Source organism: Boleophthalmus pectinirostris, unplaced genomic scaffold, assembly GCF_026225935.1.
Source record: "Boleophthalmus pectinirostris isolate CB_2022bp ecotype Guang Dong unplaced genomic scaffold, ASM2622593v1 HiC_scaffold_4, whole genome shotgun sequence".
Taxonomy (NCBI): domain Eukaryota; kingdom Metazoa; phylum Chordata; class Actinopteri; order Gobiiformes; family Gobiidae; genus Boleophthalmus; species Boleophthalmus pectinirostris.
The window spans coordinates 8503857-8521036 of NW_026571353.1; the positions used below are offsets into that span (position 1 = coordinate 8503857).

Genomic DNA, 17180 nt, shown 5'->3' on the forward strand with positions numbered 1-17180 from the left:
TGCGAATCATTGTTTTGTTTAGTTCACGTTCACAATTTCCCACGATTTTCATAAACTTCTGGTCAAAATTCTGACTCACGTTTAATTACTTATAAAAACAGACTTAATTCCAGAGTATTGCCAAATATAGCTGCACAATTTGGGGAAGAATTTGTATCGTGATTTCTCTGATATTTTTTCTGGCTATTAAATCTGCAAGCATTAACATTTGAAAGGAGACAGAAGAATGAATTCATAAACTTGGCAAAGAATCACATGAATTTCAAAACACAAAACATTTATACAGCTATAACAAGACTTTTCCGATAAAAAGACAGGATAATTTGTTCTTCAGATGACATTCTGTTATCTTAAAGGAGCCATATTACACCATTTCTGATCTGTTCTAATGTAGTTTTCTCAACACAAACAGACCTGGAGTTGTTTTGTTTCATTCGCACATGTTCAACACACAATTTTGCATATTTAGGTTGAGTGTGAACAGAAAACACTGTCCCAACTTGTGACATCATGTGGTGATACAGGAAAATCCACTGTGTTTTTAAACTCCATACACTTTCACTATAGAATCATTACGATAATTTCAGCCCTGGGATTTCTGATCTGTATTGAACTAAAAAGGTGAAAAAAGTAGCTGTTAACTTGAAAACTCCTGCTTCATGTAAGGATGCACGGGTATCACTTTTTTAAAAACCAATACGAGTGCGAGTATAATCATTTCCGTACCGATACTGATACTTTAATGCCCACCCCCATGAACATACAATGACAATAAAAATGGAAATGCAGATTTTATTTTTACTCTGATCATTACAAAATTTGACAGCCAACTTAGCAAACTTTTCACAGCATCGAACACTTTAGGAAATATCAATTCTGTGATGTAGCGATGACTGGGCAGCTCGCATCTGGCTCTAGAACATCTGAAAGTGGCTGGTCATCCAACGCAATGTAGTAGGTAAGTGCCTCAGTTATTTTTGTTGCCCGAGTGCTATTTTTGGACATTTTCTCTCGCTTCTCGCAAACTTCTGGCTCTTGACGGCTAGTGCTGCTTTAGTGAACTCGGTGCTCTTATCACTGTGGTGCATCTTCAAATGTTTGAATAAAATGCTCGTTTTAAATGAGGTGTTTTCCCTTCCACGTCTTGACACCTTGGCAGTACATAATGTGCAACAAATGGCATCCTGAACATGACTAGTGATGTTGTGTGGTGTAACGTAATAGTGGTATTGGTGCGTGGTATCGACAAATGTTTAACAAGTATGCGTATATTAAGGAAGTATTGTATCAGTTAGGGATGGGTATTCGATAAAATTTTCTTAATCGATCGTCGGGAGAATTAAGGATTGATTATCGATTAATCATTAACGCTTTTTATATTAACATGTATCACCATTATTACTATCTGCACTACTAATCTGCATAAATAAATTCAACTTTATGACATATAAACCATAACCACTCTAGAGCCACATCAACCCATTTGAGATTATAATGTGTTTAATTCAGCTTTGCGCAACTCTCACAGAATCGAAACTTAAAACTGCATGGCTAATTTGCATAAACTAAGCGAAGGAAAAAAAAAAAACAGCTCTTGTGCGCTGATGCGACACGACTCAGTGGAATACAGGTTAGTGTGACCATATTTGCGTTTGTCAAAACCAGGACACCGTACGGGGGGAGGGAGGTGGGACCTCGTCATCGACATTGAGCTACTCTCACCTGGCAAAACTTTTTCATGTTTTCAGTGTCCTGGTAAAGCTTTTTCCCACTGGACATCGAAACATATGTGCTGCTTTATACACTGTGCACATGGCTTCCCACTTCGGAAAGTGTGGAATTTCTTGTACAAGTCATCGTTAAATACGCATTTGCGCTTCGGCACGTTGCAGGCTGACCGACGGACCCTTGTTTGTCCTCGGACACGGACATTTGGTCACCCTACGCTACACACAGAAACCTACATTCGGTTTGTCGATTAAAATGAATGTAATCGATGAAATTCTTAATGATCAATTATCGATTAATCGACTAATCATGCCCATCCCTAGTATCAGTGCATCCCTGGCTTCATGACATCCCACAGTGGAACAGAGCATTGTGAGCTTTGGAGATGTAGACAGATTAATAATAAAGGATTACTTAAATGTGTGTGAAAGAAAAAACAACTCCAGGTTTGTTTTTGAGGTGGTAACAACATTAAAAAATTGTGATTTAAACATATTGTACAATGTTATTACCAATATACAACCCAGCACTTCTAAACTACTCCACTTTCTTGGCTATACTTCCAGCAGCAATGACCTCCTTGTTGACTTTCCCCAATCCCGTTCCTCTCACCTCCAAAACCGCATCTTTGTCCCGAAGGCTCCCACTCAACCGGTTTAGACCAGACCTGTCCTGAGCGCGGTGGGACGGAGGTGAGAGAGAGACCCCGCCCTCGTCACGGCCACAGAACCTGCTCTATGCTCCCCCCCAAAACAGCCCCACCCGCGCCCCCTGCCCTGGCAACATACACCCGACGCACCCCACCCAGGCTTGCACTTTCAAAACGAGGGGGTCCCGAGGTAAACACAGGCCCCATCAGGATTTCCTGTTTCCGGGAGTGTCACACCGAAGCAGAGCAAATGTACACACAAGAGGGTTTGTGGAAATGGGTCAAATCTGGGAATACTGCAGTTTATCATTATGAAGGAGTGTGTGTTTAGATTTCAGGTTGTGATTCATGGTTTTTGTCTGGATTCCAGTCAAGGTCTCTGATTTGGTTTAGTACTGGTTTGGTCCTGGATAGGGGTGTGCAAAAATATCGAATTATCAATATCATATGCATCATTTAGTATTTGGCATTGCAGTATTGATATCGTGGGCTGCTGTATCGACATATTGCCAGTATGTTTTTGTATATTTTACCAAATTATTTTGTGACAGAGCTACAATTTCGTTGCTTGTTTATGGAATACATTTGAGATAGTAGTGGTTTAACAAAAACCTTTACTATCATATGACTGTCTTTTTTTTTTTTTTAAGAAAACCATGAGGGAAATTGCTTGGACACAGTAGGTCAAAAGAGTACAAAGAGTAAATAAATTAAAAATAAGTAGCAAAAATAGCAAAAGACTAGTGTCAAATAAGGCATAATTGTATAAATATAAATGTACAAGTACACATATAGAAATTTAGTAATACAAATACAGTATATCACAGTTATATACAAGAGGTAGTGAGGAACAGCAGTGCAAAGATGATACGATGATTGACAGGACGTAGGGTTATCTGTTGAGTTGTTATACAGTTGTAGGGAGTATTATCTGTTACATAAGGGTGAGTCATTGTACAGTTGTAGGGAGTATTATCTGTTACATAAGGGTGAGTCATTGTACAGTTGTAGGGAGTATTATCTGTTACATAAGGGTGAGTCATTGTACAGTTGTAGGGAGTATTATCTGTTACATAAGGATGAGTCATTGTACAGTTGTAGGGGTCCTTTTGTATAAGTCAATGTTACACTTATATTAAGCTATGGCCAATGCAAAAGTCTCTTCTAGTTAAAATAAATGCACCATTAATGTGGTTTCTTGTAAAAATGGGGTGGATTTTTATTTTATTTTATTTTTTTAACCGTATAGAATTGATTTGAAATATATCTTATCAGACTGTATCAATGTGTATCATATCGTGTCCTATGTACCGAGGTATGTATCATATCAGCGATACCCAACCCTGGTTCTGGGTCTAGGTCTGGGGTTCAGTATTGAACTGGTATGTTCCTTGGGTTGGTGGATTTGGGTCTCTTGAGAAAGTTGGGGGCCTTAGATTTAGTTTAGACCTGGTTTGAGTCAGGGTTCGGCTCTGGGTTTGGGTCTCGGACTTGGATTAGACCAGGTTAGGTCTCGGGTTTAGCGGATCTCAGTCCAGGTTTTTGATTTGGTTCTTCTTAAAGGCTCAGGTCTTAGAAAGTCCTTTTTTTTAGAAGAGGATGTTTTTAATAATCATGATTGCTTATTAGGGATGTAACAATAACCAAAATATTGTGATATCGTATCATCGTAAAGTCTCTCAATAATATCGTGAGCTGTCACGATATATCAACTCACAAGTTCATTTACTTAAGTGCATTGTTTTATAGTAGCAACAGCCAAGAAACATAGGGAGCTACACACACCGTGATTCATTACCATGATTCATTTCAGTGCTGACAACATGAAGAACTAGTTGTTTTTTTTTTTTTTACTTTAATTCTTGGAATTATGACAGTTTCTCCAAAATATCGCAATAAATATCGTACCATGAGATGCATATCCTGATAATATCGTACTGTGAGTTTTGAATATCATTACATCCCTATTACTTATTCCTGTTTTTCTTTCCTCATCGCAAAACAGTTTGTATTAAAGGCCACAAAATTATGTATGTTTCTCACCATGGTAACCCAAAATACCCCATTGTTTCCTGGGGCAATTCAAACAGCTCAATGTTTTTGCATCATGAGTCATAAAATGAAAATATATCTAAAGCAAATGTCAGTTCCACAATTTCAGGGCAGTTCTGCTTTTGGTTTCATGGATTTCAGACCTTGCGGCTTTTTCTCACAACAAAAACCAACCTGCTTCCACCCAGCCCTGACCACGAGACTATCAACAATACATCACAGGGTAACATCTAGAAAAGGAACAAATCGGGTCTTAAACTGGAACTTAAACAAGTCTATATTAGAACTAAACAGAGATCAAATCAGGACAAATTACAGTGCCGCCACAGTAGCGCCATTGGGATAAGTAACAAGAAAGGTTGAAACCAGATCCTGAAATAATAAAATCCTGCAAATTAATTCAATTGACTGTGTTTTTTATTCACAATAACATATCTCCAAGTGATTACTGTTATGTTTTATTTCCGCCTCATGTTTGTGTCCATGAAGAAGTTACTGATTTGCCAGGAATGTTCTACAATATGGCATTAAACTTTTCTATCTTCATGGAGACAAGCAGGCAAAATTACAAGTCAGATTTGTTGAGAGGCAAGAGCACAATTGAATCTGCAATTGAATAAAGCAAGAGAGCCAAGTTAAATGACATACTAGGGAACATTTCAGGTAAAGCAATAACATGTCCGTGGAGACAAGCAGGAGGCGGACCATCAACCAGAAAAGTGAGGTTACACCAGAAAACCCCCTGTGGTCACTTTCATATGTCACTTCTCTTTTCATATAAATACTATAATGACGTCATGTCTACAACAGGAAATGAACTTGCAGTCATGAGACTTGTGGAGTTTCAAATGGACCTCCCATCTGATCTTGAAAAAAAGAAAAAAAAAAGTAAAGGAGCGCTGTGTAACTTTTCTGGTGGAGGATCCATCATTGCTCTGCCTTGAATCTTCCACAAAAACACTAAAACAGAGTTCCCACGGTCATGGAAATCCTGGAAGTGTCATGGAAATTGAAAATGTCATTTTGGAACGTTTCGGAAAAGCCATGAAATTTTAGTATCTCTTTCACACAACTACAGCGTAATTATTAAAGTTCTCATTAGGCTATTTTAATTATTTCTGAACGTATGCGCCTTTTATTTAAGAGACGACAATAAATGCACTGACAGTATTTTGAATGTTAAAAAACTATAAACCCAAACCATAAGGTGAGTGGTTAACATTTCATCTTTAGCCCCAAAAGTCTGATCAATTCTATACATGTAGGTGTTGTTAAGTCATGGAAAATTCACTTTAGGTCATGAAAAGTCAGAAATTGTGTCAGTGAAAAAGAGTGGAAACCCTGTAAACAACTCAACCTTACATTTATTCAATTACGAGTGGTTTTATAGCTCAAAAATATCTATAAACACAGGCATTCTGACTGTGAGCGGGGTCGCCTCTCCACAGATCTGACCTGTAACTTGGTCTGGTTTGGTCTCCATGAAGATAGAAAGGTTTAATGCCATACTGTGAAACATTCCAGACAAAGCAATGATATCTCCATGGAGAAAAGCATCTGACAGACCCTAGAAGTTACACAATGCACCTTTAAACTCTTCTAGGTAGATAGTGCAGTCCACCTCTCCGGTCTCTGTTCTCTTATTCTTATCAGTGCGTGCAGTGAAAGCACGAACTCCAGGTGTGGGTCAGTCATAAAAATCACTACAAGGACAGACTGGCTTTAAAGTGCAGATCACACGTTTTGATTTTATAATTTTGACTTAATTTGCTGTGATAATACTTGTCATTATTATAAATCATAGTTTTTACACAAATCAAGGAGCAATTTGTGAAGAAAAGTTGAAAGATATGTGGAAATTTACAAGAAGTAGAATACTATTTTAGAGAGTCTATCCAAAAGTTCAACATAATTTACACAAAAAACATAGAATTTTTCTAGATACTTCTACAAAATAAAAAGCAAACAAACATTATTTTTATTTGTTAAATATTAGACCACTTTATAACATGGTTGCTAGGTAACAGTTATGGAATGGATGTCATGATTTCCAACCAGGAAGTATAATTTTACACCTAAAAAATGTGCACGTTTCCTGATTTTTATCTGGTGAATGTGAAAAACAGATCTAGTTCATATTTCTGTAGTCGTCCACATGTAGTTCTCATTTTCCTAACACATTCTGAGCTCCCTAATGAGTTTATAAGCACTCTTCACAACTTTCTGACACCAGAGTGGAGTTTTGCGTTAACATTAACAACAACTAACATCCCAACAGTGCGCTTCCTGTTTCATGGATGGCCCTATTTATCTAATCTATCCAATATATGTACTAGGTAGGGCATATGTATTCTTGCCGAACAGTTTCGGTACGGGACATTTAGTCCGGTGCAGGGCTATGCACAAGTGAGTCTGCGCAATTTGCGTTTCCATTCCACCACTACATGTGCAGCTACATGGAAGGTTCAGCTCTTTAATATTCACAACTGTGAGTGGGGTGGCAGTGTTTCAACAACTGCCCTCCTCCTTGACTACGTCCCTCCGAACCACATCAATCATTGCAAAACTATGGTCGTCACACCACGGTCCTCACTTTCACCTTTCACGAACACAGAATCTCTGTCACCCCAAATATGAAGATTGAGTAAAAGATAGAGTAAAACTTCATCCTGAAGTTTGGCACTTTACTTTTTAAAAGTTAGGTTTACTGTTTACAAGGAATTATTTTTTTTTTTAATATTTAATACATTTGTTGCTTATTTGAGAATATTTTATTTAACTTATTAGTGTCACCAAGCAGCACATTGCATTTATTTTATTTTCCTGTTTGTATAAAGTTCAAACAAATAGTTGGTTTAATAAACACACAAATAAACAACAAGTAAATGGTTTTGCATTTTGTGATGAAATTAACCAAACCTTGACCCCAAAAACCAAGGTACAAACCAAACCATGATTTTTGTGTACCATTACACCACTAATACTAGGGTAAGATAAATTGTCCTTTATAAAGCATTATGCCTTGCTGGTTCAAATGCACAGGACAAAATTCCATAAGAAAAAAAAAGGTTTTGGTTTCAATCCCAATACTTCGTGGACTTGTTCTCACCATTTTCATAGCACAGAAAAGATTAGCAGCTCCAGCTAATGTTTCTCAGCCGCGGCATTAAACATGAACATATCAAGAGTGACTGTGTGAGCTTAATGCTAAATCCAGGTCTTCCCTTGAAACCAGTCCTGGCCCTGGTCTGGTCTGGTCTGGGCTCCGGTCTTGGCTCCGGTCTGTAGCTGTCTGGTCTTGAGGGTAAAGGAGGTCTCTCTCTTTCCCTCTCTCCTTCACTTTCTCCATGCATTCCATACATTCCTGATACATGTGGAGACCGTCGCACATACTATAATCTCCTGTCATTAGATTAACATAAGACACATGCAACATAATGTGCTCTGTTTTACTATGGGGCGAAATGGCAACAAAACGGACTTGGTTATAAGAAATGCTGCTTTGAGATAACAGATAAAAGAAAAAAACACAAAGAATGTAGTTTTTGGAGCAAGAGTGAAGCATTTGTACACAGGCTCCCAACTCCCCCAAATTGTAGTATTTTAAGCACAAGAACATAGATAAGATAAGCAAGTCAAATGATCTTTATTCATACATATTGTCATTTGATTATAAACTGAATTGGATGTCTAAATCATCTGTATAAAGTACTTTAGGTTAAATGTTTTGCATTGCACTTGTAAAGCACTTTATAATAAATTAAGTTGGATTTGATTTGATTCGATTCATTTTGATATGGATACCCGATATCAATTGATACCAGGACAGAAAAAAACTGAATTTATTTTCTTTAAAACAAAAATAAAATTCTCCAAATAGGTGCTTTATCCCTCAAGGAACTACAGAACAACTTTGTATAATAAAAGTTTAAATATTATGAGACTCAGCAAGTAAAAAGTCATTAAGGTGCAGTGTGTAACTTTTCTGGAGGAGGGTCTGTCACCAATCAAAACCAACTACAGGTGGTTTCATAGCTCAAAAATGCCTAGAAAAACAGGTATTTTCTCTACTAGGGGTGTGCAAAAATATCGAAATATTGATATATTGTATCATTTAATGTGATGATACAGTATCGCGATCAGGGACAGCTGTATTGATATATCAGCAAGAGTATTTTTGGCATATTTTACAAAATTATTTTGTTACATCACTACAATTTTGTTGTTTGTTTTTGTGAAACAATTTCTCTGTAGCTGCACCAATATCCCTACTGGATCACAAATTAATGAGTGCAGAAATTGAAGACTTTTAGTATCACAGCTATGATTTAACCATTATTTTTTTATTGAACAGTATCAAATCTATTTGAAATATATCGCATCGAACCGAAAGCGCACTGTATCGAGACATGTATCGCATCGTGGCCTATATATATCGAGACATGTATCGCATCCTTGCCTATATATCGAGACATGTATCGCATCGTGGCCTATATATCGAGACATGTATCGCATCGTGGCCTATATATCGAGACATGTATCGCATCGTGGCCTATGTATCAAGGTATGTTTTGTATCGCCAACTTCTTAATGATACCCAGCCCTAGTCTCCACAGATCTGACCTGTAACTTGGTCTGGTTTGGTCTGTGTGAAGATCGAAAGGTTTAATGCCATACTGTGAAACATTCCAGACAAAGCAATACATCTCCATGGAGAAAACCCTCCACAAGAAAAGTTACACAATGCATCTTTACATCAATTTATGTCCAACCAGGATATTCGCAAGTCAATATCCGGTGCTGCATATTTTTCTGTAGCTGTGCTGATATCCCTACTGGATCACAAATTAGTGAGTGCAGAGACTGAATTTAAAGCTGCACTATGTAACTTTTCTGGTAGAGGATCGTTTACTTACTTCACTGAAATGTTCAAGTGTATACATATGGAGAGAAGCTGGGAACAGACCCCCTTTAAAGTAAAATAATGACGGAGCTGAATTTGGTTTAGATTAGAAAAGATTTATGAAAAACCACTAGAAATTTCAGACCTATTTCAGACACTAAATTGTGGAAAATGTCAATCTGTCAACTGGTTATGCAAAGTTCACATTCTTTAAATATTGCTGCAATTCACAACCCAAAGATGTGTCTTCAGAATCCATGTTAAAATATGTTGAACGGCCACATGTTTTGGAGAAGTCCCACTTAATGAACTGAGCTTTGTGGCTTTATGGCTCTCCTTTGGTGCGGCCTTTTATTGTGCCCATAAACACTTCACCTCTGATGAAGATGGATGGAGGGGTGAGCCCACTTCCACGTAACTTATTCATGGTAGTGTCTTTGAAGTTTTTAAAAGTAATACACGTTTCGGTCAGTTTGTATCAGTCAGTTGCATGTATGGATGCACTGATCCAGCTTATTTTGTTCCAATGCCAATGTCAATTAGGGCCGGGCATCATTAAGAAGTTGCCGATACAATACATACCTTGATACACAGGCCACGATACAATATGGTGAGGTTTCGATTCAATACAATATATTTCAAATTGAACTGATACTAGGGTTGGGCGGTATCCAAATTTTGATACAGTTAAACAGTCTCAGGATTTTACCGGAGTACACAGTATTACCGTATTACCAAAATGTTTTAGTACGAGCTATGAAGCCGCACTGCTGTACAATCTATGCGTATGACCTGCAGATTTATAATCTCTGAAAAGTTAAACATGAACCATTTCCAACAGACTCACCATCAGCCGCAACATCCTCTGTCGCAAAAAAAAAAAACATTCCACTGAAAGAACATATTTTACTGAAAAAACATATTCCAGTCGTGTCCTTTAGTCCGACAAAAGCTGAACCACATCAACAGCACAAGAAGAGAGCAGTTTTTATCAGCTCTTACAGTTCATGCAAATTAGGTACGTGGTTTTAAGTTTTGTTTCTGTAAAACAAAGAAATGTGTGCCTGAAGCCAAAATGCTGCCAAATTGCAGAAGTACTAGTATTTTTAGGGGGGACCAGCTCGCTTGCAGTCGGACTTGCCATCTCATCTTGTCCTCCTTTATGAGAGTCACATGACAGCGGAACAAAACTAATAGAATGTCACCTCCCCAAGAAACATTAGATACTATTAGTTTTAAATCGTGTTAGCATTAAATTGAAAATACAACCACACATTAATTTGTGCTGAGCAAACAAATTTAAATATCACTACATTATAATATTATATTAAGTCCTTATGCGCTGCAGATTTTTTTAATGATGGTAATGAAACTGATACCATTGCCATTTTTTGATACCGTGGTATACCGTAATACCGTATTACCACCCAACCCTATTTGATACGTTTCAATAAAAAAATAATGCCGAAATTATGGCTCTGATACTAAAAGTCTTTGTTAAACCACTTCAAGTTCATATGAAACACACAGATTTCATATGAAACATACCCATTTTAATCCTGAAAACAGTGAAAATGCGAAATGTGTCAAACACTAGACAGTTTGCAAGAACCCAGAAGTTGTAGACCACGCACCGGCCAATCAGCAAAGAGCTGTGAAGCCATGACGTCAAACTCAAGCACCTGTGTGGGTCCCTTTTGTGGTACATCACAGCAGTAAACAAAAAAAGTACCGCGCTACCGTCGAGCAAACGAATCCTAATGCTGCGAGGTCAGACGGTTTCCACAAAGTGAAACCGGCTGATGAAACAGGCTATGTAAACTGCTGCAGTGAGCCTCATCATTTTGGTCTTAAAATATCCATATTAACCTGCTCTACATGGTCCTGTTTTTATTTTGCCATTTTGTTCATAAATAAATTCCTATTCCAAATGCAGAACTGGCTCCAAATTCACCCTATAACCACCAGCATTGTGAGATTCATTTGACTGGAGCTGAACGCTATGGGTGACGTCACACTCCTGTTGTCCACTTCTTTATACAGCCTATGGTTTGTATCATAGTAGCATAGGTGGGATAGTGACTTCTGGTTTGTATATATAGCCTGTATTGACTTCGTGTTCGATCTTGCTCTTTGCTGATGAGCTACAGTCAGCTATGCCCAAGTCTCACTGCACTTATTACAGACAGGCCCCGACAAGCAGCACTCATTTATATGGAGCCATGGATCTGCCCATTGTAAAGACAGAGTTTGAATTGCATGGGAACAACTGATAAATACACAAAGCTGCACTGTCCACATCTGCACAAGTGGGGAAAAACAGATGGGTGAACTTAAAAGGTGCATTGTGTAACTTTTCTGGTGGAGGGTCCGTCAAATGCTTTTGTCTAAGGAGATGTTGTTGCTTTGTCCGAAATGTTTCACATCATTGTGTTAAACCTTTCTATCTTCATGGAGACCAAACCAGACCAAGTTACAGGTCAGATCTGTGGAGAGGCAACCCCGCTCAGTCAGAATGTTTTTCAAGGTATTTTTGAGCTATAAAACCACTTGTAATTGGATAAATGTGAGGTAGAGCTGTTTTATGTCATACTGTGGAACATTTCAGACAGAGCAATGACGTATCCATAGAAACAAATAGGTGACGGACATATACATAAACATAAGGCTGGACCATTTTGGAAACATACAATTGCCATTTTTTGGTGATCAATATTTGATGTGCGATTTGTGTTTTAATAAAAGGATTCTGTTCCAAGTTCACATTTTAAGCACGTCCAGAAGAACTGACAAAAAGAATGAAATACAACCTGACAAAGTAGCACAAGAATCACATTTCAGAACATGTTTGCGCAGCTATAAACTACAGGGTTAGCAGTTTGTATACAGAATAAGACAAGATATACACAAAGATATTTCACTGTTTTTGGAGCAAATTTCGGTACTTCAAAAATTTCAGTCTTTGCGATTTGCCAATTGCGTCCATTTAAATTCTGATTGCGATTCATTTTGCAGTCCCAGAGTACAAAAAGTGCTGTAATGTGCAAGTCTATGGTATGTGTTCGTAAACTAAGCATATAAATGATGGGCAAATAGAGATTAATGTATAAAAACTTGCATAAAAATGTTAAAATCAAAACTCAGTACCTGGTAGTAACAGGCCAACGCCCAGTGTCAACAGACTTTAAGGCAGTGATAGGCTGTTTGCAAGTTTTTTCTACATTTTTCATTATCAGTTTTGTGGGTGGTGTGTATTGGGAAAAAAGGTGTGTTAGTATGTGTGTTTTTTCACATTTTCACCAAATAATCATGGCAATCTTAATTTTAAAAACAGTATGTGACATGAAAATGTGACATCACAACATCCCAACTTCAAAATACTCCGTAACTCAACAGTAGAGCTGCTGAGTCTGTGTATAGGTGATTGTAGTAGCCTAATTTAAATAAATATTCACTGATAAGTATCTATAGAGACTGGCTTTGTGGGAGAGCTCCACCCTAGTGGGCTTTACTCCAGCTTCTAGTTCCCACTTTCACATGTCACTCCCTACAATCACAAACAGAGAAGTAGTCCTTGATTATTGAAAACTGTACTACTAAACACTAGTATTGTTGTTTTGAATGAAATATTTGAATGTAACGTAAGATTAACCCACCTCTTCATATTTGAAATGACCAAAAATATACATCTATTTCACATTTATTATGATTATCCAATTGTTTTTACTGCACAAATCTAAAATATAATATAATGGCCATCACCCCAGTGTGGGATCTACAGCATTGGAATCCAAACTATTCAACGAGTTTCAAGTTACAAAATTTCTCAGACTTTTCTTACATTTAGGCAAAACCAGAGAGTAGACGTGTTTGACATTTGCTAAAAAGTGGTATTAAATTACTAGATAAGATAAGAAAGATACAACTGTAGCTGTATTTTACTCTTCACCCAGTCTATCCATAATGTGTTTCCCATTTATACGGATTCCCAAATTTAACATGACCAGACCACTCCCACTGCCCCCCAGTTAGTATGGTAGTGTAAGTGAGTTTAGCGCACAATTGGGTACATTTTGTTGTCACTTTTGAGCTAAAACGTGCACCTTTTTCCTTGAATCCAGTGCGTAAAGCCACGTTGGAAATACCACTGCCGACTTGTGAGCAGAGCATGCCAAAGAAAACGCCAGAAACACGTAGTGCGTAACGCAGCCACTCACCTGTGATGATCTCCCGCTTGGCTTCGTCCAGGTGACTCGAAATCACGTCCCCCATCTTTCTTTCCCAGCCAAAAGTTTAGTCCACTCGAGTTAAAACTGCCCACGAGGTTCAGACGAGACGCAGTGTCCGGTTCGCTCAGACGCACGAGGCGCGCATAACCAAAGAGGAACCAAAAGGAACCAAAGCGAAATCAGCGCGGAGAGGAGCTCAGTGGAAGCCGCAGGAGAAGCGTGCCCGAGTTCAGACTGACGGCTCTGGGGACACACCCTCCTTTAAAAACTAAAGACGGGAACTCCACCTTCTGCAGGGCTGCCTTCAAATACCGTGGGAGATATTAACATTCCTATACACAAGCAAAGCGCGCAAATAGCAGCCAATATTATAACATAAGCCTGTGCTTTTCCAAGGCTACTATATCAAGGCTAACATTCAGATGTTACCTTTTTCCCGAATTTTAATGTTATGGGTTAGCCTATATGACAAATATTGGTTATGTGCACTTTCCTTACCACGATGCCATGTCCATGAACTGTTCACCAATCTGGGGTAGTTTTTACCGACTACTTGATTAAATAGATCATGTTATTTTGTGATTTAAAGTGTATTCTTAACCACAATATCACTGGAAAGTTCTTCTCAATTCTTTATCACCAGTGGCACAAGTTCCTTTGGTCTAGTGTCCGGTTTAGACTTCACGACACAGTCAGTGTGGAGATAACGTTGGTTGTCTGCTGCCCTCTGGTGGTCGAAATGATGTACCACACCGTTCCTTTTTTAATCAGAGCATTTTGTGGCGTTGATGAGACGCGAATCATTTCCTGTTGTTCACAGTTCTATGGATTAGTCCAGGAAATGGAGCAAGAAAAGCAACGAAACAGCCGAACCTAACTGCAATAGGCAACAAAACAAATGAAGCCGTCATGAAATCGTGAATAGAAATAGTGAAAAGTGAAAGAGTTTTCATGCTTGTCATAAATAATGAGTCAACTTTATTTTGAAAAGTACTTCAAAACTAACGGAAGTCCTGAGAGGGCTGTGACTGACAGCTCGTGGACTCGGTCCGTGTGTCAGTGCGCGTGTAGAGCTGGACCAAGGAGGCTCATCATGGCTCCACTGGGAATCAAGGCCATCGTGTGCGAAAGTGAGTGACTTCAAACTATTTTACACACTGTGGTAAACTTCTTAAAACTATAATTGTTGCTAGTTTGACTAGTTAATAATAGAGTTGGATATGACCCTCGTCTCCTCTGTTTAAAAGTTGTTTGCTTCGATTAGTAATTGCTTCTTTTTTCTTGATTTGCATTTTGTCATCACTGTTTTATCTTTACATGAATCTTAAATGAGTCCTCTTAAGGACATCGTGTCTGTAGACTCACCGGTACTCGTAAAAGCGCACAAACAGATGGCACAGTCAGCCTCAAAATTAGTTTTCAACCTTTTTTCATCCCTTTACAATATCATATTGCCAAAGTATAATCATGCAATAATAGTTTTATGTCTTTGTTCTAATATTGTCTCTGTGTGGGTTTTAGACGTTAGCAATAAGGTGCACATTTGGAGCGAGCGCGCAGTGAGTCCCGTTGGCGCAAATCCTGCCTCGCTAATCTTTGTCTGTGCGGATTAAGTTCTTTGCCTGACATCGTTCCGAGAGGAAACGCTCCTGTCACAAACACCAGCCTACACAGCGAGTCTTCATTTTTAAGAGAGTGAAAAGTCACGTAACAAAATTTATCTAGGCTCAATCACGAAATTACATTAAAGTGTTGAGAAAGAGGATTGATTTGAATTAGTTATGAAGCTTTCAACCTTATACTGTATGTAGGTTATATTTGAGCATCATCCCCGGTTACAGTAAACATACATGTGTGAAAAAAGACTTTTATTGTTTGTCTTCTTTTGAGACTGCTCTACAACTGTCAGTACTGCATGTACCAGGCTGCTGCTGATGCTGCTACATCTGAGCCTTTCATTTGGATTTCTCCATTGATGTAAAATAGTTGTTTTTGTCCAAATGCTGTTGGCAGTTTAAACCACAGATTTAGGGTTGTTAGTGTTAGATTTGACAATAATTCAATGAACAATCAGATCATTTATTGTTTGTGAGTAACAAAGCAATATCATTTCATCACCAAGAAGACTGATTTTCTACATCATTATTTTTTATTGTATAATAAATGTGCACTACGTAACATTTCCGAAGATGGGTGCACAACCAGCTTGTCTCCATGTTCTGATGTTTTTGATCAGTCTGTAATGTATAGCAAACCATCTTTTCTCTCTTGCCATTTCAACTGTCAGGGCTGAAACAAGTCAACTAATTACAACTAATCAATAATTGAAAGAATTGTTTACTAATTTAGTAATGGAAATATTGTTTTATCAACAAACAAAACATGCAATGTGCAGCGAGAAGCAGGGACAGGAGTTGAAAATTAGCACTAGTTATTCACTCTACATCAGCTGCATGTTCTACCTGTGACTACATGGATCACAAAAGAATCATGTATGATTAAATAAAGTTTTTAATTAATTAAGTTATTTATTTATTGGAAAATATACTTTATGAAAGATGTTCTCAAGCAGCATCAGTTTAGCTTCATCACTGTAAAAAAAAAAAAATCACATTCGCAACCCTTTCACTAAATCAACTAACCAAAAGATCTGATTTATCAATTAGCAAACTAACTGTTAGTTGCAGCAGCATTATTTGACCTCCATCTTCCACTCAAGTAACAAAGAACTGTTTTCCAAAAATAAAATATCTCGAAACTCTGATCATCTTTGACTTTCAAAGATGCAAGCTCTCGTCCAAGATCATGACTCTAATGCACTCTCTAAACACATGCCCTGAGTATTGATTCAATCAGTGTACTCTGGCAGGGAAATGATTAGGATGTCACATCAAAACTACTCTGTCCTCAGAGAAGTGCTGGTTAACAGCTTCAAGTGAAAAGGCAGATTAAATTGTCTTGTCACCACCAAAACTCCAGCTAATTCACTCCATGCTTTCTTCTGTTCCGCTGTGAAAAATGTGGTTGAATAAAACATCACTGACCAATTCAGTGACTAAATGACAAAAGGAGTCCAGCCCGTCTGCTCTTCTGTGGTCACTTTTATATAGAGCTTTTCCACTGTCAAGGCTCGCAAAGGAACCACTCACACATTCATACACCAGTGTCTGCAGACCCCAGTGGTGAAGTGTCTTGCCCAAAGACTCAACTGCAGTATTCATCTGTAGGAGCTGGAATCGCACTGCCAATTTGTGAGTCAGTGGATGTGCCGTCTCTGCCAATGATGAGCAGGATTTAAATTGCCAAACCTTTGGATCAGAGCCCTAGCACTCCTCATTGTGATATCAACGAACACGCTGCTGCTGCTGACATGGATCTAATGAGAGGGAGATATCACACCTACACTCCCTCTATGCTCCTATATCCTCCCAAATACAATCCTGAACTCCTCCCTCACTACAGCACCCATGACGGCGCTATGAGCTCCACATTTTTACTTGAGCTCAGTCATTGGGGCAGGACAAGACAGGCACACAACAGACTTCAGACTAGTCCTTCGTGGTTATTTACATTATTTTTGGCGTGATAGGTCTGCAAAATAAAAACTAAAATAAACTGA

At 38.3% G+C, this 17180-nt stretch overlaps 2 protein-coding genes across 2 annotated transcripts in view; one reads left to right on the plus strand and one right to left on the minus strand.

Annotated features, from left to right (window-relative positions):
• The window catches only part of niban2b (niban apoptosis regulator 2b), an 85840-nt gene extending 72043 nt beyond the window's left edge, over nucleotides 1-13797 (minus strand). Inside the window, exon 1 of the mRNA XM_055161485.1 lies at nucleotides 13550-13797. Within this exon, the coding sequence (XP_055017460.1) occupies nucleotides 13550-13604 (55 nt within the window). The 5' untranslated portion in view covers nucleotides 13605-13797. The remainder of the gene's footprint in view (nucleotides 1-13549) is intronic.
• A 798-nt stretch (nucleotides 13798-14595) lies between these two features.
• stxbp1b (syntaxin binding protein 1b) overlaps nucleotides 14596-17180 on the plus strand; it is a 35312-nt gene continuing 32727 nt past the window's right edge. The window contains exon 1 of the mRNA XM_055161613.1: nucleotides 14596-14691. Coding sequence (XP_055017588.1) covers nucleotides 14655-14691 — 37 coding nt within the window. The 5' untranslated portion in view covers nucleotides 14596-14654. The remainder of the gene's footprint in view (nucleotides 14692-17180) is intronic.